At 43.8% G+C, this 24,936-nt stretch overlaps 1 protein-coding gene across 7 annotated transcripts in view; it reads left to right on the top strand.

The window, feature by feature from the left end:
- SH3KBP1 (SH3 domain containing kinase binding protein 1) overlaps positions 1–24,936 on the top strand; it is a 314,407-nt gene that overhangs the window by 273,256 nt on the left and 16,215 nt on the right. For all 7 annotated transcript variants that reach the window (XM_070502189.1, XM_070502186.1, XM_070502192.1 and 4 more), the window contains one exon: positions 6,893–6,978. In XM_070502189.1, coding sequence (XP_070358290.1) covers positions 6,893–6,978 — 86 coding nt within the window. The remainder of the gene's footprint in view (positions 1–6,892; positions 6,979–24,936) is intronic.

Below are 24,936 nucleotides of genomic sequence, written 5' to 3'. Positions count from 1 at the left end.
ATGCACATGGCGCATCTTCCACCTTTCCAACTGTGCACGCCTCATGTCTCAGGTCTGAGTGGGAAGAGCAGGCCTCTCTAGGCGGGTTGGATGTGTGATTTTTGTTTATTATTAGTACTTTTTTACTGGGGGAACAAAGGCAATTTACCCAGCTGGCAGTGAGCTATGATGACACAGGCTGCCTGGCATCCTCGATGACTCACCGTCCGTATGACCAGGAGGCTGAATGAAGCAACTTTGAGAAGTGGTCAAGAGTTTGGCCTCCGGAGTCAAAGTTAGTAGGTTCAAATCCAGACCCCACCTTTCTACTACTTTTATGACCTTTTGTCAGCAAGTGACTTAATCTCACTGACCCTCAGTTTCCTGATCTATATAATGAAAATAAGGGCATCATAGGTGGGGTTCTCCAGGAAGCAGACTCTGAGGCAGCATTTAGTACGCGTGACATGTTTTAGAGTTCAGTGTCCATGGAAGAGAGAAGAAAGCAGCGTTGGGCAGAGGGAGAAATCAAGTTGTGATACCGGCTCACCAGAGCCTTGGCCAACTCCACAGGGAGATTTGGGGCTAAAGGGACCCCGCCAGGTTGTCCTGTGTTGGGCTGAAGTGACCGAGACTTTTATACCATGGGGTGTGGCCCACCCTGGAAAGGGTGCGCCTCGGCCGAGGAGGCTCTCTGCAGCTGAGGTGGTCCCTGGAGGGGCTGACAGCACTCCCAGCAATAGGGACAACCAGCCCTTCCCCAAAGCGGGCTCTGGGTAGTGCAGCTCTGTGTCTACCTTGTAGAGTAGATACTTCAAGGGGTGGTTGTAACGATTGAATAATGCATGAAAGGGGCTTATCCTAGTGCCTGGCGCCTGGAAGGCAGTCAGTAAATGCAGCTGCTGCTGTTATTTCTATGGGATTGTAGGCTCCACTTATTCTTGCTGGGTGTCCTGGGGCCAGTCAACCCATTCTCTGCAATTTAGGTTCCCTGTCCAGTCAAGCAAGGAAACTTTCAGCGGCTAGGTGTCTATCCAAGTCATGTATTTTAAGTGTTCATAACCAAAACTGCTGAGAAAAATCAAGAAAATAACATTATTTTGATTTAAAAATCAGAAATGAGTCAGGACAACCTTGTTCTGCTATCTTTCGATATATGGTGATATGCCTGCTTTCTTCTATTTTTCCTTTTATTTAACAGCTGCGGGCATAGAAACTCACCAGACAAAAACCCTCACAGGAGCTAGTAAATTACACAAGGATGGGCTTTTTCCTCTTTTGTTGAATTTAGTAACATTCTTTTTGCCAAAATGGTACCCGTGCATTGGGCAGACTGGAGGAGAACAGGGACCATCGAGGGCTGCAGTCTCATTGGGTATCAGCCGCTCCAAACACGTGCCTTGAAGAATTTGAGAAATTCTGGTATTTTTCAGAACTGAAATTCATTAGCATTGTTGTAAGAGTCTATAAATACAGTGAAAGGCATTTACAAATAGACATTGTAAAACGCTTCCACACCCACAGTCTGAACACTGTCAAAACACCAGCTGCAGCTTCCCTACTTGGAAGGATCAGAACCTTTTTTAAACTACACCTACTGTGTTTTCAAAATAGACTTGCTTCTGGCCCTGTAGAGAAGATAATTTTCAGCCGAAAGCCTGTGTTTGGCTCTTGGCATGGGGGATCAGGGCTCAGTTAGAGAGATGGGGGATCCCAATATCCTTCCTGTCAGAATGTGGCTGACGATTTAGAATCTGGGGAGGGATGGCTCCGGGATGGTACTTCCTGTTTCTTGAGGGTGGTCCCTCATGACCTGGACCTCTGAGTCTAGGATTTGTAACTCCACACATCCCCAACTGTTCCCAGGTGAGTTCCAGGTGTGGTCACAGGTCATCACATGGGCACTTGTGGCTGGGAGATTCTTAAAGGAGAGTTTGTAGGCAGAGGCCAAGAAATCTCCCCTTTACCTTGATGATGCTGTTAGGGAGAAAGGAGAGAGGACAGAAGCTGCCTGAATTGTCCAAGTCTCTATTATTGAATATGAACTTTTTTTTTAAGTATAGTAATTTTTATTTTATTTTCTTTCCTTTATTTTTTTTTATTTTTAATTGAGGTAAAATACACATAACAAAAATTTACCATCAGAACCATTTTTTTTTAGCTTTCAGATGTACATTGTAAGATATTTCGAATTCTGTGTAGATTACATCATGTTCACCACCCAAAAACTAATTATAGTCCATCACCACACAAGTGAGCCTAATTACCCCTTTTGCCCCCCCTCCTTCCTCTCTGGTAACCACCAATCCAATCTCTGTTGCTATGTGCTTGTTTGTCGTTGTTTTTTTCTTCTATTTATGAATGAGATCATACAGTATTTGACTTTTTCCCTCTGACCTATTTCACTTAGCATAATACCCTCAAGATCCATCCATGTTATCACAAATGGCCAGATTTCATCGTTTCTTATGGCTGAGTAGTATTCCATTATGTATATATACCACTTCTTCTTTATCCATTCGTCCCTTGATGGGCACCTAGGTTGCTTCCAAGTCTTAGCTATTGTGAACAATGCTGCAGTGAACATAGGGGTGCATGTATCTTTATGCACTTGTGTTTTCAAGTTCTTTGGATAAATACCCAGAAGTGGAATAGCTGGATCACATGGTAGATCTATTTTTGGTTTTCTGAGGATACTCCATACCGTTTTCCGTAGTGGCTGCATCAGTTTGCACTGCCACCAGCAGTGTACGAGGGTTCCCGTCTCTCCACATCCTCTCCGACACTCGTTTCCCATCTTGTTAATTACAGCCATTCTGACTGGAGTGAGGTGATATCTCATTGTAGTTTTGATTTGCATTTCCCTGGTAGCTAATGATGTTGAGCATCTGTATATCTTCTTTGGAGAAATCTCTGTTCAGATCTTTTGCCCATTTTTCAATTGGGTTGTTGGTTTTTTGTTGTTGAGATGTATGAGTTCTTTGTATACTTTGGATATTAACACCTTGTCTGATATGTGGTTTGCAAATATCTTCTCCCAATTGTTAGGTTGTCTTTTTGTTTTGTTGATGGTTTCCTTTGCTGTGCAGAAGCTTTTTAGTTTGATGTAGTCTCATTTATTCATTTTTTCTTTTGTTTCCCTTGCCCGGTCAGACATAAATATGAACTTTTTTTTTTTTAAAAAAAGTGAACTTTAAAACTAAGGAAAAATTCACCTATAGTCTTATCCCCAAAACAACTACTGTTAACATTTTGGACTGTTTCTTTCCCATCTTTTTCCTCTGTGTGATTTGGTTTGTTTTTCATTGGCTTTTCATAGGTTTGATCATACTGAATGTCATACAACTTTGTCTTTTGGAAAAAAATTGCATTTATTGTACAAATACATAATGCGTTCCCATTTCAGAAAAAAAGGGTAAATGTTCTGTAATTCCACAAGTGTTCTGAGCCCCTGTCATGTACCAGGTGTTGAACTGGGTGCTAGAAATCACCCATCAGACTATGCAGGAATAACCACTGTAATATTCTTCCAGTCTTAAAAATAAATCTCTCTTCCTAGTATATCAGAATGGCATGTGGGTGCATGTGCTTTGAGGTGTATGTCATTTTTAACTTGCCTTTGTCCCTTGACATTGTAACATAAGCATTTGTCCCTGTTGTCATAAACTGTTTATAAGTGTCATTTTAATGGCTATATAAAAGTCCATCAAATATCATAGGTTATTCAACTCTTCCCCTATTTATGAGAGATTTGAGATCTTTTCAATTTATCTTTATTACAAATAGCACTGTGATAAATATATTGATCTGCAAAAGCCATTGGGTATTTCAGACTATTTCTTTAGCATAGACTCCCAGAACTGGTCCAAAGAAGATGAAGGTTTTTTAAAAAATTTTTTGTGGGGGGAAGATTAGCCCTGAGCTAACATCTGCCACTAATCCTCCTCTTTTTGCTGAGGAAGACTGGCCCTGAGCTAACGTCTGTGCTCATCTTCCTCTATTTTATATGTGGGACGCCTGCCACAGCATGGCTTGATAAGCAGTGAATAGGTCTGCACCCAGGATCTGAACCAGCAAACCCTGGGCCGCCGAAGCGGAACGTGCAAACTTAACCACTCGCCACCAGGCCAGCCCCCAGATGAAGGTTTTAAATGCTATTGATATATACCCTATTCTTAAAAACTACTTCTTTTTACCCAACACCATCCCCCAAAGGCTTTGGGATAATTTTGAAAAATGCATGTAAAAGAATAAAATAGTTGGGAGTGACAACAAAAGGGAAATAAGAGTAAAAAAGTAGTCCCACCCAAGATAAGATGAGCACGGTCATGTGCAATAGGGTTCTCTGCAGCCCTCGAGATAGGCTCGCATTTGACTGGAAGCTTCCAGCTGTCAAATCCAAGAGGGAAATGGCAGCTCCAAGATTCTCAGTTACCAAAATGCATAAATAAGCCACATGTCCAGAAGCAGCCAAGTTGTTCTGAGCTACAGGTGATTAGCTGATGTGCAAAGCTCCTTCTTCCCGCCAATACGCCCTCTGATTTTCTCCCCAGCTGCCCACCAGGGTGTCACCTCAAACCCTCCTCCCCCTTGGCAAAAAGAAAAAAAAGCCCAGTGGAATTAACTGGACTCTTCTTGCCTGAGTGACCTCTCTGCCCGGACAGAACATGTGTTCTCATAAGTTTGGGGCCTTGGTGTGTTCCCAAAAGGACAGAGCTGTCTGGCTGTGAGTCTCCTCAAGTTCAGTCTGTAGTTTGGAGATGACAGCACCAAATCAGTCAGGCTCTGTAGATACCAAATAATAAGATTAAGGGCCCTCAAGAGCTTTTAAAAATGAAAATGCTTTCCTACTAATAATACCACATTTCTAAAACATTTCATTCAGAAGGTTACATTCAAATTAGTGGATACTGGGGCCCTGGCAATAAAATGTTTTGAAATAAATTCCCTCGATCTCGCCGCTCCTCTTGGCTTGGGGTCCGTCCAAAGGAGTGTGACTTGTGGGGCCTGAGCCTCGGTGCCCAGGGGATGGAGAAGGAATCTGCTATGGAAACCTGGCCTGGGGGCCCCCACAACCTTAGGAGGTTGGGGTGAGGCGGGAAATGAAGGCTCTGCTGTGAAGTTCAAGTTGCTTCCCCTTTCCAAGTACAGTAGTCCACGCTCTCCTTTTATTTCAACCAAGCTCTGAAAAGCCAGACAAGTCTCATAATGCACACACACACACACACGCAGAGTCTTTGAGCTGTGTTTTCTCTTGGTGGAGGCCAAGCCCTTTGGCCCAACCCTGCTTCCCCAGAGTTTCCACCTCTGCTCATCTTTGGTTGAGGGTGCTGGAGGTTATGCTTGAGGTTAAGAGTCAGTCTTGTTCGTTTGGGAGCTGACGGGGGCTCTTCTCCATCACAAGAATGTGCCTGTCACGCTGAATGCTACCCCCACCACCTCTTCTTGAGTGAGAAACCCAGGGTCGGCCCTGTCACCTCCCTCCCCGACCTCTAGATTTGTAGGTCTCCTGCTTCAGCTTTCCTTCCGTCACCCGTTACCTCCAGGACAGACTGAACCTGGCACAGTCTGGCCTTTGCCAAACTTTCTCCTCTTGCTATTCTCCAGGGACCTCAGGCTTTAGCCCTGGGACCCTTGGCCACATTGGACACTCCCACTTACCCCTAGGTCCTTGCTCAATCATGCCTCTTACTGATATGTCCTCTCTCCCTTTCCCTCTCAGGCCCAACTGTAATACCACCTCCTCTGTGTGCCCCTGGCCCCACCATGCAGCTCCCCTGCACTGACGCAGTCCTTTCATCTCATAGAACTTTGATGTGCCTGTATCTTATACAGCCTTCGCTGTGTGGGCTGTGGTTGTCTTTCTCTTTCTCCCATTTAGACCAAGAACCCCTCCAGAGTGGATACCATCTGGCTTGGCCCTCTCAGTACCCTCAGCATGATAGGTATTTGACAAATGTTCCTTGAGTAAATCTGTTACTCATTGTGCCGTTTGGCTTCAGGCCATAGTGAGTGCAGGAGCCATGAGATGGACTATCTCTGTTGCTTTCCCGGAAGGAAGGGAGAAAGCGTGGCTTCTCCCTCTCATTTTATGGGCAGGGATCTTTTCCTATTTCACTACCATCACAGACCTTGCATAATCTCATTTGGGGCTCATTACCACCACCACCCCCCTCCCCCCACCGTGAAGAGCCCAAAGAGCTGCCCTTTTGGAGAAATTTGGAGAAATCTTCTGTTTGTGCATATGCGGACTGTTTCTCTCATCATCTTGGAGTTCTGTTCCTGTCCCCAAGGGCTGCTCCTAGCCCAAATACAGAGGGAAGTTGCTTGTGTCCTGATGGGCATGGGGGCACCCACCCAAGAGCTGTCTAATTTTATAGGCCTGTGCCCCAGCGCCAGCTTTCAGGCTGCCAGATCTCAACTCTACACCTTGTGCCTGTCAACAGCCTGGCTGATGCCTCAGCCCCAGGCCAGAAAACCTTTTTCTCAAGGTTAAGAGTAGCCGACCTTTGACAAGCGGCATTGGCTAAATTCCTTGCTCCTTAAAAGGGAAGCTCCCAGTTCCCCTTTGCTGGTGCTTATTTGGCCATGGGGCGGGAGCAGGCTCTATGTTGTACCCTGTGTACCAGCGGGAGGGTTTGCGGCTGAAGGTGCATTGCTGAACAGTCATTATTAAAATAGCCGTCTTTGAAAATGTGTGCTGGAGAAGAGGGCGTCCAGTTTGTCAGCCAGTTTGCACCAAGGCCCATGTGGTTGGATAGCTTATTGGCTCCCGCTGGCTTCCTTACAGGCTACAGTGCCACCCACCCTACGCATAGCACACTCCTTAACGTGTGTGTGCATCACGAAAGCTGAAAAAAGGACAAGGAAACACACCAATTATTAAATGCCTGAACTTGTGTTTTTAATGTAGGGGCGACGGTCCAAAGATTGACTTGGTGGGCACTTCGATATCCGGCATCCTGGACAAGGATCTCTCAGACCGCAGCAATGACATCGGTGAGTAAGGAGAGCATTCTTGCTTCTCTTTGCAAAATTTTGAAAGAACTACAGAGCTTGGCTTGCCCCTTCAAGCAACCTGATGAGAACTAACATAGCCATTTAAATACAAGGCTAACAGCCCTCAGTTGGTTTTAGGTGTTACAATTTTGAAAACAAGGGAAGTGATGGCAGTTCCCACATTAAAACAGAATGCCTGGGATTTTTACTCTCCCTGGCCTTAGGAGAAATTCCTTGCAAGGTCTAATGAAAAGAAATGATGTATAAACCTTTTTGTAAAAGTGGGCATTGGCACTTATATTCATATTTTCCGGTGATTTATGTTTTTAGTGTAAAAAGGTGAATGGGTGAAAATGCAGAATGGCAGAGTTCATTGTAGACACAGCACTAAGTGTTTTGACTTTGAATTTAAAATAAGCTTTGGTGTGATAATTGCTACTTAGTTCAGAACATGAGTGAGTTTTCCCAAGGTCAGGATACTACTGTGTGATAAATGGGAAGGTAGCTAAAGTCTCTGTGGGTAAACGAGTTGGAGGGCCTTCAGGGGGTGTGTGTGGGTAGGTGTGAGGTCACATGTGTGCTAATTGAGGTCACCGTTGGTCTGACTTGGGTGACAGCCCTTTTAAGAAGTGTAGATTTAGGGACTAAATTTTTTTGAGCTTTACATCTTTTATTTGTACCTGTCATAGTCATAAGTTAGCACTCTCTCCTATTCTACATGATAGAAAGGGCTACATTTTGGAATTTGCCTTTTTTTAATTAAATTTTTTATTTTGAAATAATTAGAGATTCACATGCAGTTGTAAGAAATAATAGATCCACATACCTGTTACCCAGTTTCCCCCAATGGTGACGTCTTATGAAAGTACAGTACAAGATCACAACCCAAATATTGACATGGATCCAGTCCACCAGATTCCCCAGTCTTCCTAGTACTTGTGTGTATTTAGTTCTGTGCAATTTTGTCACACGTGTAGGTTTGTGTATCTACCACCACACTCAAGATATAGAACATTCCAGCACCACTAGGATCCCTTGTGTTGCCCTTTGATAACCACACCCACCTTCCTCCTGCCCCCCTCCCCTTCCCTAAGCTCTGGCAGCCACTATCAGGGATTGATTTGACATGGAAGATTTCCAACATCATTTGCACTGGCTGCTCAATTTAGAAGCAAATGTCCAACATTTGGCAGGTCTTGTAAGAGGTTCCAGAGCTCCTAATATGAACATTCTCGTCACCTGGGTGGGTGCTGTTTTCTTCTGAAATCTGCTCATAGAGTTGCATCTTTGCAACTGCTAACCTGCAGTCTCTGGTCTGATCTTGTGAAGGCTTGAGGGTAGGATATGTCATTGTGACTGTAAACACCAAAAGTGCTTGTCCGGTTTCCAGAAACTGGTTTACATCCGCAGTCAGCCTTTGAGAAGCCGAGTCAGGAAGCATGACCAAGAGTTTCTGACAGCTTGAGATGATGCAATAATAATAGAAACGCTGGCTTGCTGTAGCTTTTGACCTGGTTAAAGGGCAGGGAACAGCAGAGCAGTGATTGGCAGTGAACGAGCAGGAATCATCAGAATGAGTCTGATTAAGTTCCGGTTCTACTGCTCTGCAGTTAGCATTCGGGCCCCGTTTCAAGGCACGGTTGTCGGTTGGCAAAGTGTCAGTGAAGGTAATGTGGGGCCTCCCACGGGAGGGGAGGTGTTCTCCCACCTCCAGGATACACAGGGCCATGCCTTGCTTGTGAAGAACATTGACTTTGACTCTTGTTTTCTTTGGGTCTAGAGATCACTAAGGTGGCTATTGCCAAAATATGAATCCCATGTTTTTTCATTCTGACAAGCTAGATTGGAAATGTTGGGGGCATTGATGGAGGGGGTTTAGTCTATGGAAGCTTTTCATACTGTGGAAACTAAGCCCCAGTTGTGTGTATTTGGGAGCTCAGAAAGGGATGCTGAGGTTTAGTTCACTCTCATTTTGCCAAGAAGACATTAATCCAAGAAAACTATAATTCCTCAAGCTAATAATTTAGTGTATATGTTATTTGCTTTGCAAGAAACGATGATTGGTGGCTAAGTAATCAACCAGGAAATACTCGAGTACCTACTAAAGTGCAAGTCTGAATGGTACCAAGGTCCTCACACACAGGCCCTGCCTTCTGGGGGCTTTGGGTCTGTTTGGGCCCCGAAGACAGTAAATGAAAAGTGAGGTAACAGTCTGTCTAAATGATGACTGAGTGGTAGAAAGTAATGCTGATGAGAGTTGAGGATGCTCCTTGGCGCCCAGGGTGTGAGGGCAGGCTCCATGGAGGGGGGCAGACTTTTCTGGATCTGGAAGTTGGATTCGCTTAGGTAGGGGCAGAGGTAGGCAGGGAAATCACATGAGGAGTGCTGGTAGTTGCGAGTGCATCAGCCTGGCTGCAGTAGAGGGTTTGTGCCGGCCTCGGGGCGGGGGGCTGACCTGGAAATGTAAGTCGGGCCTGGATTGAATTTGGATTTGTAATTTATTCTGTAGGCAGTGGGAGCCGTTGATGGTTGACTCTGAAGGGACATGATCAGGTCTAAAAATTCAGATAATAACTGATAGAGCTTTGTGGGACCCATGAGATGAAGGAAAGATGGGTGTCAAGGAGTCAGGTTATTTGATAGTTCGAGTGAGAGGCAGTAAGAGAGAGCCAAAATTAAGCTGCTCACAAAAGGATTGTGAAAGAAAGGATAGATGTGGACACGCAGAAATGCAAGAGAATTATTGCCAGGCTTCAGTAACACATTGGACTTGGGAGTGGGGAGGAGGAGAGAATGATTTGTTAGTTGTGAGGTTTTAGGGTTGGGTGACTGGGGGAGAAATGACTTGGGTAGAAATAAGCGTGACTGGAGGAGGAACTGGTTTGGGGGAAAACGTGATGAATTTATTTAAGCGTGTTGACTTTGAGATTTGACCGGACATCCCTGTCTCAGTGCTGGGTGAAGCCTGAAGGTGGAAGGCTGAGGCTGGAGAGGCATTGCAGGTCGAGATTAGGACCTTCCAGGAGGCAGGAACGCAGAGCAGGCATCTGCCGATGTGGCTTTGAGTGCTGCTGATTCTGCTGCTTCCTGGCTAGGTGACCTTCCGTAATTTACATGGACTCTCTGAGCTTCAGCTTCTTTATCCACAAAGAATACTGATGTCTCTACCAACTTCCTCACCTTGTCTTCCAGAAATGGAAAATCTCTTGGAGGGCTGGAAAAAGATTGAGATGCTTATTATTAATATTGCTGTTTGCTTAGAAGTGATAAAGTCAGGAAGATAAATGAAATCTTTACCTTGAGAAAAGAGAAAAAAAGAACCTAGAGCTGAAGACCAAACCCTGTGCAAAGTCCCCATCTAAGGGAAAGGCAGAATTTGACAACATCCCAGGGGCTGAGGGAGGAGAGGGTTTTAAGCAAAATGTCTTTAGATCCAAATGCAGAAATGCCTTTTGCAGGTGGGGTGGTCAAGGAGACTAGGACATTGCAGGGGGCCTGGCTCTCCTCAGAGCTGCTTTTCTATCTCTACTTTTGTAACATGTGTTCACTGCTTTGAATCAAAAAGAAATTATTTGTACCAGAATGTTTTGTTAGTGATTCAGACAATTGAAGCTGCCCAAATTTGCGTTGCAGTGAATAGCAGAACACAGACCTGAAAGCCATTAGAAATCATCAGTGTTAACTATAAATAAATCTGTGTTTCCTCTTAATAAAGCTATAATTTTACATTATTATAATATTAAATTAGAGAACACGGCCTTTCCAGAGCTCGGGTGGGCAGCTGCCAGCATCTGTCAGCCCGTGATAGCTTAGAATGAAATCAGTTGATCCAAAACTAAGTTGTTGATGTCAGCTTGAGATATTGTTTGTATCAAACTATGCAGCCATATTTCAAGGAACATAATAGAAAACATGGATGAGCTCCAGCACAGGCCTGTGCATGAATAGAAGTGAAAATTAAATTGTCCAGTTTTCTCTTGCTGACGGAAAAATCTCTGTTCCGATTGAACGGGAGATTATAGGCTGCGAAGTCAAGTGCCATAACATTTACTTTTATTATGCCATATATTGTAGTTCCCATGGCATGGCGGGATTTATTGTTACCCTTCAATACTACAGAGATTTTCCCTTCCTTTCCTCCTAAAGCACGTGGCAAGAGGCCTCCAGGTGGGAAGCAGCCTGGGAACTAAGCCATCTGGTTTCCCATGACTGACTTAGAAAAAGCCCATCTCATTCTTCCTCGGTTGCTTGCCTTCTTTGTTTTAACTGTTTTTTTCCATTCGAAACTTGTCAAACTGTTCCCACTTCCATCTCTCTACGTGGATACCACCCCCTCTTCACTTGAGGAAGCTGAGGATTTCCCCTCCATCTTTTCAACCTGACCCATAGACCCACACTTCACATGGTAGTCAATTTGGGGGCCAAGTGTCAATAGCTTTAATGGACTTAGGGCATGGACCTGCCTTGGTAGATAGAAAGACTAGCTTCAGCTTGTCCTCAGTCTCTCATGGATGCCTCAAGCCTTCTTCATTTGGGCCAGAAAATGCAAAAACACTTCCCTACACCCAGGGAACGCTATTAAGAGCTCATCGATTTGGGGTGCTAGAATGGTTCTAAAAGTAGATTGTGGTGATGGTTGCACAACTCCATAAATTTGCTAAAAATTATTAAGTTGTGCTCTTAAAGTGGGTGAACTTTATGGTGTAGAAATTGTACCGCACTAAAGCTGTTAAAAAGCAAAAAGAGCTAGTTGAAATTTTCTTGGCACTCACTTTGAGGTCTCAATGTCAAAAAAATATGTACACACCACTGATTTATAAGTATAGGGTTAAAAGTGCCCCTTTACCCCACTTTATAAAACAGTTATGTTTATTTAGACTAATAGCTACTATATTGGTGTTTCTGAGTTGTCTGTAAACCAATCTTTTATAAACAGGATTATGTTTTAGATGTCTTAAGAAAGCTCTCTAAAAGCTTGCAGAGAAATCATTTTGTAATACAAGTAAGTTTCCTTAACGAGTTAAATAAGTGTATTGTTTTACACAGTTTCCTTAAATTGAGGCCCACCTGGACATTGATAAGGATGATTACAGCAGTGGTGATAGAATAATCACCAAGTGTTTGGAAGGCTTAGGGGTGTTTTCTAAGAATATGTGGAGGTAGAACATGCCTTTATAATCTTCGATTCCTCTTCGAGTACACTTTGCAATAGTTGCTTCTGAGGAATGTAGCTTACGTGTAATGTCCTAGTGTTAGAATCGGTCCTCTGGTACAGTCAGGAGTATATACACCCTTTCTTCACTCTCCCTACCATCCTGAGGTCATAGAGGTGAAATAATGGCAGTGGGAGCAAGCAAGGGGAAGGAAAGAAGGAATTAATAGTCACTGGGTGCCTCTTGACGCTTTGCATATTTTGATATTTCTCATCTTCGCCAAGCCCTGTGAGGGAGGTGTAATGACTCTCGTTTTTATAGGGAAGGGACAGGGAATAAAGAAATCCAGGTAACCTGGGCAAGGTTAACTGGCTAGTGAGTAGCAGAGTTGGATTTAAACCCAGATCTCCCTGACCCATGAGACCAAATTTTCCAGTGCATGAGGTTGGTCTACACCCAGCGGTTCTCAACCATTCTCCCCAGGGACCATTTGGCAATGTCTGGAGACATTTTTGGTTGTCACAACATGGGGGTGGGGTGGGGAGTGACAGTGCTACTGGCATCTAGTGGGTGGAGACCAGGGATGCTGCTAAACATGCCACAATGCACAGGACAGCCCCACAGCAAAAACTGATCCAGCCCCAAATGTCTATAGCACTGAGGTTGAGAAAGCTCAGTCAGTGCCAAGAATCCAATGGTGAATTGGGAACAGCTGGGCTGGGGATAGTGTTCCCTTAAGTGCAGCCTTGTGGTCCTAGAGTGGCCCATCTAATTTCCTGAGAATCTCTATAAAATGTAGTTTGAAAATGATTTCAGAGCTTTTGGAAACTGGTGACTTAATATACAAAAAAGTAAATATATTTGAAGTAATTCACTTAAATATGGACCAAAGAAGTTGCCATGACCTTTGAGAGAGCGCTCTTCCTCAAGTTTGTGGCAAGTTAATTGCCCTAGAAAAAGTGATACAATGCAAATCTGATTTTCACCTAGAAAGAGTGTTGTATTTGGGATCAGATACCCTCCCAAGATTTAATACCCAATGTTTAAATGGATATTAAATAAAAGGATAACAAACATGAAATTTAATCAATGCTAAATTATAGATTTGTACTTTGTATGCTTTTCATGACATATATAAAGCAATTTAATAGGGACCAGTAACACAAAATTTTTGTTAATATGACACCAAATCTCTATAAACAAGTGATTAAATTTTTAACTTATTTTGAAATTTCTGCCTTTTACTATAAGAAATAATTTCTTGAGGTTTCTCAAACAGATTTGGGGGGAAGACTTAGATCCCTGGCTTTGGGTTGTTGGTTTTTCTGTCCCCTCCTTTTAAAAAATAGTTTAAGTTTCCCCTTTTGGTGCAGCATTTCAGGTCATTGAGCAATTTCTTGGGTTTAATAGGACAACATATACTGTGTCCTGCTTGCCTTTCAGAAACCCATGAGTGACATCGGGAGTGTTTTAGATGGGCTACTGGCTAGGCATGTGTGTGAACGAGCCATGCTTCTTGTTCTCTTGGGGTTAGTTTGCTCTGACTTGAGAACTTTCATGTGAGAACCACAGCGCCCTCTTACAGACAGTGTCTCTTTACCAGCAGCCTTCAGACATAGCCTTTGGGATCAGGAACGTGACTGACATTACCATGCAGAGGAGAGGAAGATGAGGTCCCTGTTATGTCACCATCGAGTCTGCATATGAGGCTGTGGGGTGTGCATGTGTCAACACATGCAGCTCTGGCTCCTATCCAGGGACACACATCATGATCAAACTTCAATTTTTATCAAGACTATTTGAGAAGCAATATTCATTTCTCAAGTGTGATCACAAAAAGCAAAGGAGATTGTGCTTAGGGTCAAACGCTTTATACAAGGAAGTGAAACAGGTTGACCTTCTGATTGGTAGGTCTTGAACCTAGTCAGTCCCTCTGAGCATTTTTGGTTTCCTCTGCACTTCGGGAGACTCAACCTTGGCTCCAGCTAATTCAGAAGAGGTTCTATGCCTGGACCTCTCCCTACAGTGCCCCCTCCCCCGGTTCCCGACCTCTCGCCTAAAACTCTTGGGGCTCACAGCCTAGGTTTGTGCTGAGTAAACAAGGTCAAGCTGGCAACCAGCTGGTTTCAAAATCATCTCACAGTCCTAGAGGAGATGGGTTGATGGCAAGGCCTTGTCCTACTCCGTGTTTCCAAGAGTCTGATCCTAGATGTAAATTGAGGGTGTCCACTGATAGACTTTCACAGTTAAAAACATTGGTCCATACCAAAACTGAGGTACTCACCTCCGCCTACTTGGCTCCCCACAGGGCAATCCTGGCCTTTGGCAATCTGTCTCATTGGCTGGGTTCATACTTAGTTTTGATGGGTTTCACAAACATATTTACCCCATCACATCCCATAAGCACAAAAAACAGTGAACGTTCAAAGTGCCAGTAGGAAAAGTCTCATGAATACTATAGCAACACAGGTGGAGGTTAAACAAATCAAAATGAGGAGATGATGACAAATGTTGCGTAACCTCCTGGGAGTGATGAATTTGGTGGTGTGAATTATTTTAAAACACAGAGAAGAAACAGTGCCATCCTGCCTGAGCCACCTACAGCCGTCAGCTTGCAACAAAGAAAAGTAACTGAGTGGTGAGAGGAGCAGAGGGATGTTTGGGTGTGTAGCAAGCATCAGTTTAGCTGGCTCTTGCCTTTGAGAAGGTCACAGTCCCTGCTAGCTGTGTGGACTTGTGGCCAGCTCCAGAAGCTCAAGCGTGTGCAGAGACAGTGTGTCCTCCCCTGGGATTTTGATCACCTTGTCAGGGCCCTCGCATTCTTCTTTCAGCCCAATGGCTTGAGCATCTCTGTCTTTGCTCCATGCTGTGACCATTTACAGCTTTCAGAACCCAAATTCAGAGGGACGCCCAGTGGGTTCAAAGTAGTCTATACACAGCAAAGAGACTTATATAGTAACCTTTGTTACATCTGCAGTGTGCTCAAGTGAGGCCTCTAAGCTGCGAATGAATGTGGAAGCAAGAAGGGAACAGGTGACGTTCAGCTCTCAGATTGCACATGGCATTTATTTGGCCTGCAATGTCCCCCTCCGCCCACTGGCTGTGGGCTCCCAGATTGGCAGAGCCTGGTTGTGGCTTCCGTTTGACTTGTAAATATCCAGAGGGATATTCAACCTGCCAGAAAAACATGCTCCACTACCCCCTTTGTCATACTAAAAGCATTATAGACAAACTACACTTTAGTAAGGAGGAAAGTTAAGTTACCAAACTCCTTTTTCTGGCCACGGACTCTTGTTAAGGCATGATCTGGAAACCTTGGCCCACTCGGCCTCCCACTACCTTTGATTCATTAAATGAGAAAAGTGACGAGCCCTTCTGGAGTGAGGTTGGTGGGCCCCGTTAGAAGGTAATTGGATCTGGTGGTGACAAGCTAAGGATGAGGTGTAAGTGAACAGGGAGCCCTGATTTAGAGCCAAAGAAGCCTCTTTATTTAGCTTCACAGTGACCTATAGTGGCGTGCTCCACCTCCCCAGGCCTGAGTCATCTCTCCCTAAGGTTGTTCATAATCCATGGAATTTCACAGACTCATCTACCAAGAGAAAAAAAGGCTTTTAATGTGAGGGACTTCTGATTCTTGTTTTACTAATTAAGCACATTTTTAAAAACAGATGCTGTTGCCTGGTAGAAAGGATATGATCTGCAAGTTTCAAAATTGAAGGGGCTGGCCCTGTGGCGTAGTAGTTAAGTTCGGCCTGCTCCGCTTTGGCGACCTGGGTTCGCAGGTTCAGATCCCAGGTGCAGACCTACACCACTTGTCAGCCATGCTGAGGCAGCGAACCACATATTAAATAGAGGAAGATTGGCACAGATGTTAGCTCAGGGCGAATCTTCCTCAGGAAAAACAATTGAACACATTTAGCTTACTGGGAGACTCACAATGTTGACCCTCTTTCCATGGCACTTTATGGACTGGCGATAACTTTGTCATGGACGTATACTAGTTCTTGAGGTGGCTTCTGAAAACCACAGGTCCAGCACATGTCTGCAGAGATGAGGGTGGGGGGAGAGGAAAAGTGCAGGGGGCAAATGAAAGGCTCCAGAGAGAGGTGGGTGGTGAAGCTCAGGTGAAAACTCACCACCCAGAAATATACAATTAGCTGATTAATTTTTTTATAGAGATACAGTTGCTTGTGATTTTTTTTTTAACTCACTCACAGAATGTCGGATTTTTAAGGGCACTTTGAATACTTTGTACCTCTGTCCTTTTCCTTCCCCCCAAGGCTGGAGAATGGGGGCTCGCCAGCCCTCCCAGCAGTTCCGGAGCTTGCCCCTCCCAGTGTGGTACAAAGAGCACTGGGCTTCGGACAGGAAGTATTTCCTCTCAAGTTTTGTACTCAGTATAATTGTAGCTTCTGTGTAATTCCGGACGTTAGGATGTTATTGTTTCACACATGCATTAAAATTTTCTGTTAGGAGTGTCAGACTGCCCCTCTTTAAGTAAAGTGCTGTTGAATAAGATGAAACGCCCCATTCGTCTTGCCTCTTAAAAGGAAACGTGCCCTCTGCCTGGTTGCACATCCTGCTGAAGCAGGCTGTCGGGCACAGCATCGCACCTCTTTCAATCTTGGTGTTTCATCTTTAAGCCAGGGGCTTGGATAAAATGATCAAAGGGGCCTAGCTCAGCCTTGCAGTCTTGTTTCTCTGACTCTCTTTTAGCTGAGTTTCCTGGACATTGAGAAAACTGCTCTTTTGGTAACCTCTGAATCCTCTTTAAGATTAAATAGCCTATTCTTTCATTTCTCTCTTTATTTCACTTCCTTTAGTTCTGTTAGTCCCTTTAACCTCGAATTGATAATTTGGCCCTTTCTAAGCTCTAATCTAGGGTTTTCTTTTGGCCTAAAGATTTTTGCTTATAAAGAATTTGCTGGCCATATGGGAGTTTAAGTAATTAACAATTTGGGGCATAATAGTTATGACAGAACTTTTTATAAAATGCTTAAGATTGTTCATTCACCTTTTTAAAAACTTATCGTTTTTGCTCAAATTCTTAAAGAGAAATGTAAAAAGGTAGGATGTTTGCCATCCTAAATAAGTTTGAGTTCGTAGGGCAAATTCTTATGTAGAGGCAAGATAATCCCACAGTCACCGAGGAAAGTGGATGGTATGTTAGATAAACCATGGGTTCTCAGATGGCACACTTTGACTTGAATCCTAGCTCTGCGAGTTCCGGGTTGAGTGACTCTAAGATCTACGTTCCTCTTCTGCATGGCAGGGTCAGTAACGCCCACCTGCCTTAGAGGGTTGTTGTAAAATTGAGACATAATAATGTGATGTGGCTGACATAGAACAGCCACTTTCTGAGTGGTAGCTGGTATAGCTGCACTTAAGACAGAGAGAAGCACCAGGCATCAGCCTGCATTCTTACCATGACTACTGCTATTGGAAATTAGGCAAGTTCTTGAAATGTAACATAAATCAGCTGACCAAGATTTTGATAGCTGCATCTGACATCATTTCAAACATGATCTACTCAGCTGTATTTTTATTTTAAAGAGCTTCTCCACACCCCCCAATTACATAGAGAATAGGTGCTTACTTGAAAAAAAGTGAAAGAACACAGAAAATTAGAAAGTGCTAGTCCCCTAGTATCTCTGCCTCTCCTTGAGATAATCACTGTTAAGGTTGAACATACTTTTAGAAGGCTTTCTATGATTGAATGGATGGATGGATTTTTAAAATTTTATTGATGTCATAATAGTTTACAACATTGAGAAATTTCAGCTGTACGTTATTATTTGTCAGTCACCATATAAATGTGCTCCTTTACCCCTTATACCCACCCCCCAAACTCCTTCCCCTCTGGTAACCACTAAACCGTTCTCTTTGCCTGTGTGTTAGTTTATCTTCCACATATGAGTGAAATCATGCAGTGTTTGTCTTTCTCTGTCTGGCTTATTTTGCTTAACATAGTACCTTCAAGGTTCATCCATGTGGTTGCGAATGGGATGATTTTGTCTTTTTTTATGGCTGAGTAGTATTCAATCGTATATGTATATATACCATATCTTCTTTGTCCGTTCATCAGTTGATGGGCACTTGGGTTGCTTCCACGTCTTGGCTATTGTGAATAATGCTGCAGTGAACATAGGGGTGCATAAGTCTCTTTGAATTGTTGATTTCAAGTCTTTTTGATAAATCCCCAGTTGTGGGATAGCTGGGTCGTATGGTATTTCTATTTTTAATTTTTTGAGAAATCTCCATACTGTTTCCTGGATTTTTTTTAATGTGATCGTGTTATATATACCCTTCTGGTTCACAGTTGTTTTTTGTACTAGATACTGTATGTTTGACATCTTTCCACATAAGTCACATAGATAAACCTTATACTTTTAAAGGCTGCATAACATTCCATTGTATGATTCTACTGTGACCAGTTATTTAGGAGCAATGCTGCAAAGAGCAGCCTAGGACAGCGATCCGCAAACAGGCCTACCTGTACCTTGGGGGACCATGGAGACTCCCCAGGCCACGAACAGTGCATCGTCATCTTCTTATGTGCTCTGTCTTCAAACTCATGTCCTGAGAGGCCTGCTGTCTTTCTGCGTCTCCTTTTCCGCCCCTCCTTTCCCAATCACCCTCTCTCACCTTACATGGCGTGGCCAATCTCTTGCCCACTCCAAGGATATAAAAACCCCTGATGCAAACTAAGAGACAATTCTAAGATTGGTGTTGGAGTTGAGAAACTGAGTGACTCTATTGACTGGACAAAAAATCCATTTACAAGTCAGTTGGTTTCTAATTCTTTGCTTCTAACAAAATCGAAGGAGGCACCCAGTGAGTTGTTCGTTGATAGATTGTTAAAAATAATTCTTGATACTACATCACTGTCTGATTTTTGGTGTATAACTCGGAAGGAGTTCAAAGAATTGAGTGACACTGTGATAACAAAATTCTTTCCATTCCTACATAGTTCTATTTATGTGAACACAGTTTCTTGGCACTTACATCTATAAAATGAAAAACAGGAATAGAATTGATACCAAACCATGTCATTCTGGTGCTAAGTAATAATCATCCGTATATGCGTGAAGTATTTGAGAGAAAAGCCCAATAAAATTCTACTTTTTTATGCTTACAAATTGTTTATCAAAATGTGTGGTATGTGTGTATACATGTCTTGATTATTTGCATATTAATAATAATTCTAATGATAACTCAATCCAGAAGGAAAATAATTTTACACTTAGAGTCTTATCATTTCAGGAAATAAAAAAATCATAACTTTCAATTCATATATGTTTTTATAGCATAAAAAGATAATTAACAAAGGACAAAATTAACAAAAGCATAAAAATATGTTACATTAGAATACAATTCAGCAGTGGAAGAATGGTGGAAATATGAATTCAGGGAGGGAAAGGAATGATGCAAAATTTCCAACTGTTAAAGAAAAACTTGTTCATGATTTTTTAAAATGAATAATGGTGGTTGTTAAATTGCTGTGGTATTCAAATATATATTGAATATATTTAAGAGAGCAGTATATTGTATTAAAATAATATTTAGAATATAGCAGAAATTTTATGCTTTGTGAATAAAAGTTACGTAAAATTTTAGATATCAACTTAAGATATGTGAGGGGGCACATAGATTTTCAAAATTATTTCAGGAGGTATACTGGCAAAACAGGCTGAAGATCCCTGGGTTCGTAAATATATTGGACTACACTTACGTAAACATTTCTATGGGTTAATTTCTAGAAGTGGACTATCTGAAGGTGTACACATTGACATTTTGTGATCGCTTTTGCCAAATGACATTACAAAAAAGGCTGTGCCAATTATGTTCCTGTGACTAATAGCATAACTACTATTTCCAATAAAGAAATATATTATTTATGTATTAAATCATTTTGCATAGCAACCGTGGGCCTGCAGTTAGCAGTTTTCAAAGGAATGCAAATGTGAAAAGTTGCTTTTCCCCACTTAACATTGCTTGTTATTGATCCAGGTGAGGCACTTGGCCTCTCCTCAGTGCTAGACTTTAATAAGATGTCCCTCCTTCCCTGATCTAAATTAGGTCCCCATGCTATCATGGCTAATTTCATCTTTTACCTTTCTTTCCTAGTAGCTAGCAGACTTTATAATTATATATATAAAAATGTGTCTCTCTCAGTGGGCTCGAAGCTTTATGGGGCCGGGACTGTGGCTATTTTGTTCATCCCTGTTTCCCCCCACGCCTAGCCCAGAGACTGGCTCATGGTGCTCACTCACTAAGTGTGCACTGAATGAATGGACTGAGCATAAATGAGAAGAAATGCCATCATTTAGGGTCATGATAGAGATCTTTGTTGCCACTAGCCCCATGTGACTATTTGAAATTAATTTAAAGAATTGCACTTGGTCATAGTCCATGTGCTCGGTAGCCACATGGAGCTAGTGGCTACCATATTGGATAGTACAGATATAGCAGGTTTTCATCATCTCAGCAGGTTTTAATGGATAGCACGAATATAGAATGCTTGTACTTTCATTCTCAAAACTATCACTATGCCGGGCGTGCAGTAGACACTTAATAAATGTTTGATTAAACGAATGAGGCAATAAATCTTTATCTCCCTCTTATTCTTGAGCTACAAGTTTACATATAAAAGTTACTTTGCACCGAATAGCCAAACATTCTCACTCAACTTGCTTAACTCTTTACATTTCTTGGCAGAGGTTGCCTTAAAGAAGCCAGCGCCTTTTTCTGTCTGTTTAAAAACACATTTGAGTACAACAGAACCAAGGCAGTTTATTATCAGAGCATAGAATGGTTTCTTCACAAAAGAAAATTGCTTTTCCTAATATCTCTTCTTGTTCTTGATGTGGAAACAGTTCTCAGAATTCACTATCGGCTGAATAAGTAAGGTCAAATGTTCCTGCCGTCCGGCCAGTGCTCTGGACTGGAAAGTATTCCATGGACGTGAATCTGAATGTGGGCCCAGTCACTTTCTGGTTGTGACCAGAAAGCAAGTTGTCTAACCTCGGACCCTCCCCCTCTCCCTTTATGGAAGAGAGTAGCGCCTACAGGGCCTGGGTTTTTGTGAGGGTTAGATGAGCGTGCGTGTGTGACGCATGGAGGACAGTGGCTGAACAGTAGCTCAGACTTGTCTACTCTCAGCAGCTTATGTCTTGCAAACGTCACACCTGGATTATAAATGAAACACCACAGCTACTCTGCTATATCCTTACACATTTCAGAGAGCGTATTTTCCTGCAAAAGCTAATCATTGCTCAAAGGAGAATTCTTTGGTTGGTGACTCAGCTAACACAGGTGTTCATTTGACCCTTAATGATGAGCCCATCTTTGTAGTCTGCACAGATGTTCCACCCTAGTCAAATGATTTACGTGTGGGGAGAGATTTCCTCCTGTCCAGACTGCCTTGAGATGATTCTTCATTGCAGAGAGGGTATCTGCGACCCTATGGTTTTAGGGTTTTCTCATCTTAAATCTTTAGGAAAAGGGGGGGTTCTTTTTTTTTTTTAAAGTTTTAGCTTTGTTTCTAGATCTCTGTTCCCAAATCCCACAGCTCTGTCAGTGATGTATGAAAGCAAAATTCTACCTGCGTGATTTGACCTTTAACTTATTTGTCCAGTAATCATTTATTGGACACTCACCACAAGCCAGGAATGCTGTTAGGCCTGGGAAAGACAGAGATGACAGCCGCAGCTTCTTCCCTGGCTCATGGGGGAAGACAGATAAGTCAACAAGGAATGTCAGGGGAGGATGCTAAATGCTGAGATTGGAGTGATGGGTGATTAGAGGAGCACCCAAGCTAGCCTTTAGGGTGTAGTCTGACTTCTTGGAAGAGGTCCCAGTTGCTGAGCCAAGCCTTGATGGCCCCCAGGGAAAGGAAGACAGGGAGTTACCTGAGGGACAGAGAAAGTGATGGGCACCGGCCATACCATGAGGACCTTGGCCCTGCTAAGGCACCAGCATTTCATGGGAACTTGGAGAGGACTTCAAGCAGTGAAAGGATATACTCAGATCTCAACTTTACACAACTCTCTCTGGTGCCAGCCTGACGAGTGGTACAGGGCTTGGAGTGAGAAATCGATTACAGCAGTTTCAGGTGAGAAGTTCCAGCAGCTTAATGATCCTTGACAGGGGCATGGAGGAGCAGGGATGGCTTCCAGAGACACTGGGAGGTAGTGACGTTGCCAGGCTTCAACTGAAGGAAACTTCCATTCTAGGGCTTTTTCTGGAGTCCGGAGCATCGAGCTACAATGAATGAATAAACAGAGCCATTTAAGAGCTCACAAACAGTTCCTTTGGTGACAGCTGGCTTGTCTCAGACTTTTGACTGTTTCTTCTCTGTGTTTGCAATGGATGTGCCTTAGGTCACCTGTGGTCACTGGTACCATCCCTCCCATCCATGGAAAATGAGCCCACATTTTCTAATTGAACTAAATAGGGTGTGACTGAAATTCATGGAAAATGGGCAACTCCATGTGCCGTGAGGAGTCAAAGGCCTTTCCAAGCCGACTCCATGTCCAACGTGAATTAGCCCCGTATGTCTGCAGAGGGTTCGTCTTCCAAGTATCACAGAAGCCAAGAGCCTCTCATCCTTATGAAACTAACTTTTAAAAAATACCCAACATTTGCCAGTTTAATAGTTTTGGATTGGCTTATGGGCATTAAAACCATTTTTTATTAAGAGGAAAAATTCCCAGCCAGGCTGAGAAAGCTCATATCAAGTTTCAGCCTGATTCATTTCAAAACCACCATGAAAATTGGGACGTTTTCTTTGCACCACAATGGGTTAGTCATGGAAATTCTGCCTTAATCTCAGCTACCATGGCCACAGTCATGAGAGCGTGCTCCGTGCCACTGAAAATTTATGTTACAGTACTGAAGAGTTTTCCCCTTCACTGTCAAAGCAGAAGTGCTTTGCAGTTTGGGGTTTGAGGTTCCCTTTTCAGCAAGAAACCTCATACTTGGGGTGTCTTTTTCTTTCTGGCAGTTTGGTTTTGTTGTTGTTTCCAAAAAGTGCTTTTTACAAGCTCAAACGGTAGAAAGGTAAACGTAGCTGACTATGCATGACGAGGTTAAGGGCGGCTTCCCCTGCAGGACTCTGGGCCTCCTCCGACTTGAGTGACAGACAAGGCAGTCTTCTCGGCCATCTGTCGTGGAGACACTGGCTAAGTGTGGCCAGGCTTCAATGTGTGCGGTTAGTACAGACCTCAGCCAGTAAAACGAAATGGGCCAGCCAAGCTTTCTCTGCAGCCGTGGCACAGAATGCTGCCTTCCACCCTGAAGCTGCCGCCTCATGTCCCACTAGCAGCCACCTCTGTAAGCTACACTCCAGGAATCGGAGTTTTATCTTGAGATAGTGTGTTCACTCAGTGGCTTGTTCATTTGTTTGCTTGTTCCTTCATTTACAGAATATTAAGCATGTTCTCCCCAGGAATATACTAGACGTTGAGAGCACAAAGATGAGTTCCTGCTCTCCTGGGGCTCACAGTCTAAGTGCGGGAGTCAGACACCCCACCTCTGAGTCATTTTGAAAGTGGGGTTTATTACAGACTGCTATCTTACACCTTGTTAAACCCTTAACTCCCAGGTAGACTTAACTATTTCAGTGGGCCCAGGAGGGTGGGTGGGGAGCAAAGATGGAGTCCTCCCTGGAGTCTGGCAGACATTTCCTGAGTGTGAGCTTGTCTGTCCCTGCACATCAGTGGACGTGCCAACTCCATCCCAAGGGGGGCCCAAGGCCATCCTATTTGCTCTCCTCACTCCTCACATCCCTCTCCCACCCCACTCTGCATGCTGGGTCACCTCGCGGGCTTCCTTCTTACATCAGCTGCGGTGTTTCTGACCTTGTCACCAGTCACCCAAGCCTCCGGTCACCACTTTGATCACTTGCTCCAGCATCTCTCTTGCCCCACACACCAGGTCAGCACTGCCCAGCCCAGCATTGGAGGACCCAACCTGCTGATGTGCTTTACTCCCGACAGCTCGCCCGAGGGAGGTTGTCTACTCAGCGGTCCCTGGAACACCCTCCACTTACCTGATGGCCCCTGCTCCAGCGCTCTCTCCTCTCCTCTGCTTGATTGAGTCCTTACTTATCCCTCCCTCCCCTTGGCCCCCAGCCTCTGCTAGAGCGGTGTTTCTCTACTTGGCTGCATAGTAATATCACCTGGGGAGATTAAAAACCTACCCATGCCCAGGCTGCACCCCAGACAAATTCAGTCAATGCCCGGGATGGGATCCAGGCTTTTTTTAATGGTCCAGGTGGTTCCACTGTGCAGCCAAAGTGGAGAACCAGAGTCAATTAGCTTTTCATTGTTCTTTAATTGCTTCACCCTGCTCAGGCTTTGCCTCCAGGGCTTATTTCATTTCCTGGACAGAGCCATGTTCTAGGTGGTCCCTCTCTGCCCCTGGTAGCAGCCCGCCAAGGCCCTCAGCAGCGGCTTGTTTGCTGGAACGTTTAATAGCTCTCTCCTTCACCTCCTCCCCTGGCTGTCTGCTCAGCCTCTGCTCCTCAGTGTGGTGTCCTCTCTCGTCTCCACCAGCCTTCTCTGCCCCCATTGTGCCTCCTGTTGTCCACATCCAGCACCCCAGCAGACTCCCTGTCCTGGGCCTTATCCCCTTCTCCCTGTTGGGGAGCCGCATGGAGAACCTGCTAAACTCATTCTATGTAGAGTGCATGCAAGGATATTTGTGCAGCACTTTATCATAATAAAAATCAGAGGGGAGGAATGATTTAGAAACTAATGATAGGGGATTGACTCAATAAATCATGAATTGCAATACCATAGAA

Source organism: Equus asinus, chromosome X (assembly GCF_041296235.1).
Source record: "Equus asinus isolate D_3611 breed Donkey chromosome X, EquAss-T2T_v2, whole genome shotgun sequence".
Classification (NCBI taxonomy): domain Eukaryota; kingdom Metazoa; phylum Chordata; class Mammalia; order Perissodactyla; family Equidae; genus Equus; species Equus asinus.
The sequence above is the reverse complement of the archived record's forward strand: the minus strand, read 5'-3'. Positions and strand labels throughout refer to the sequence as shown.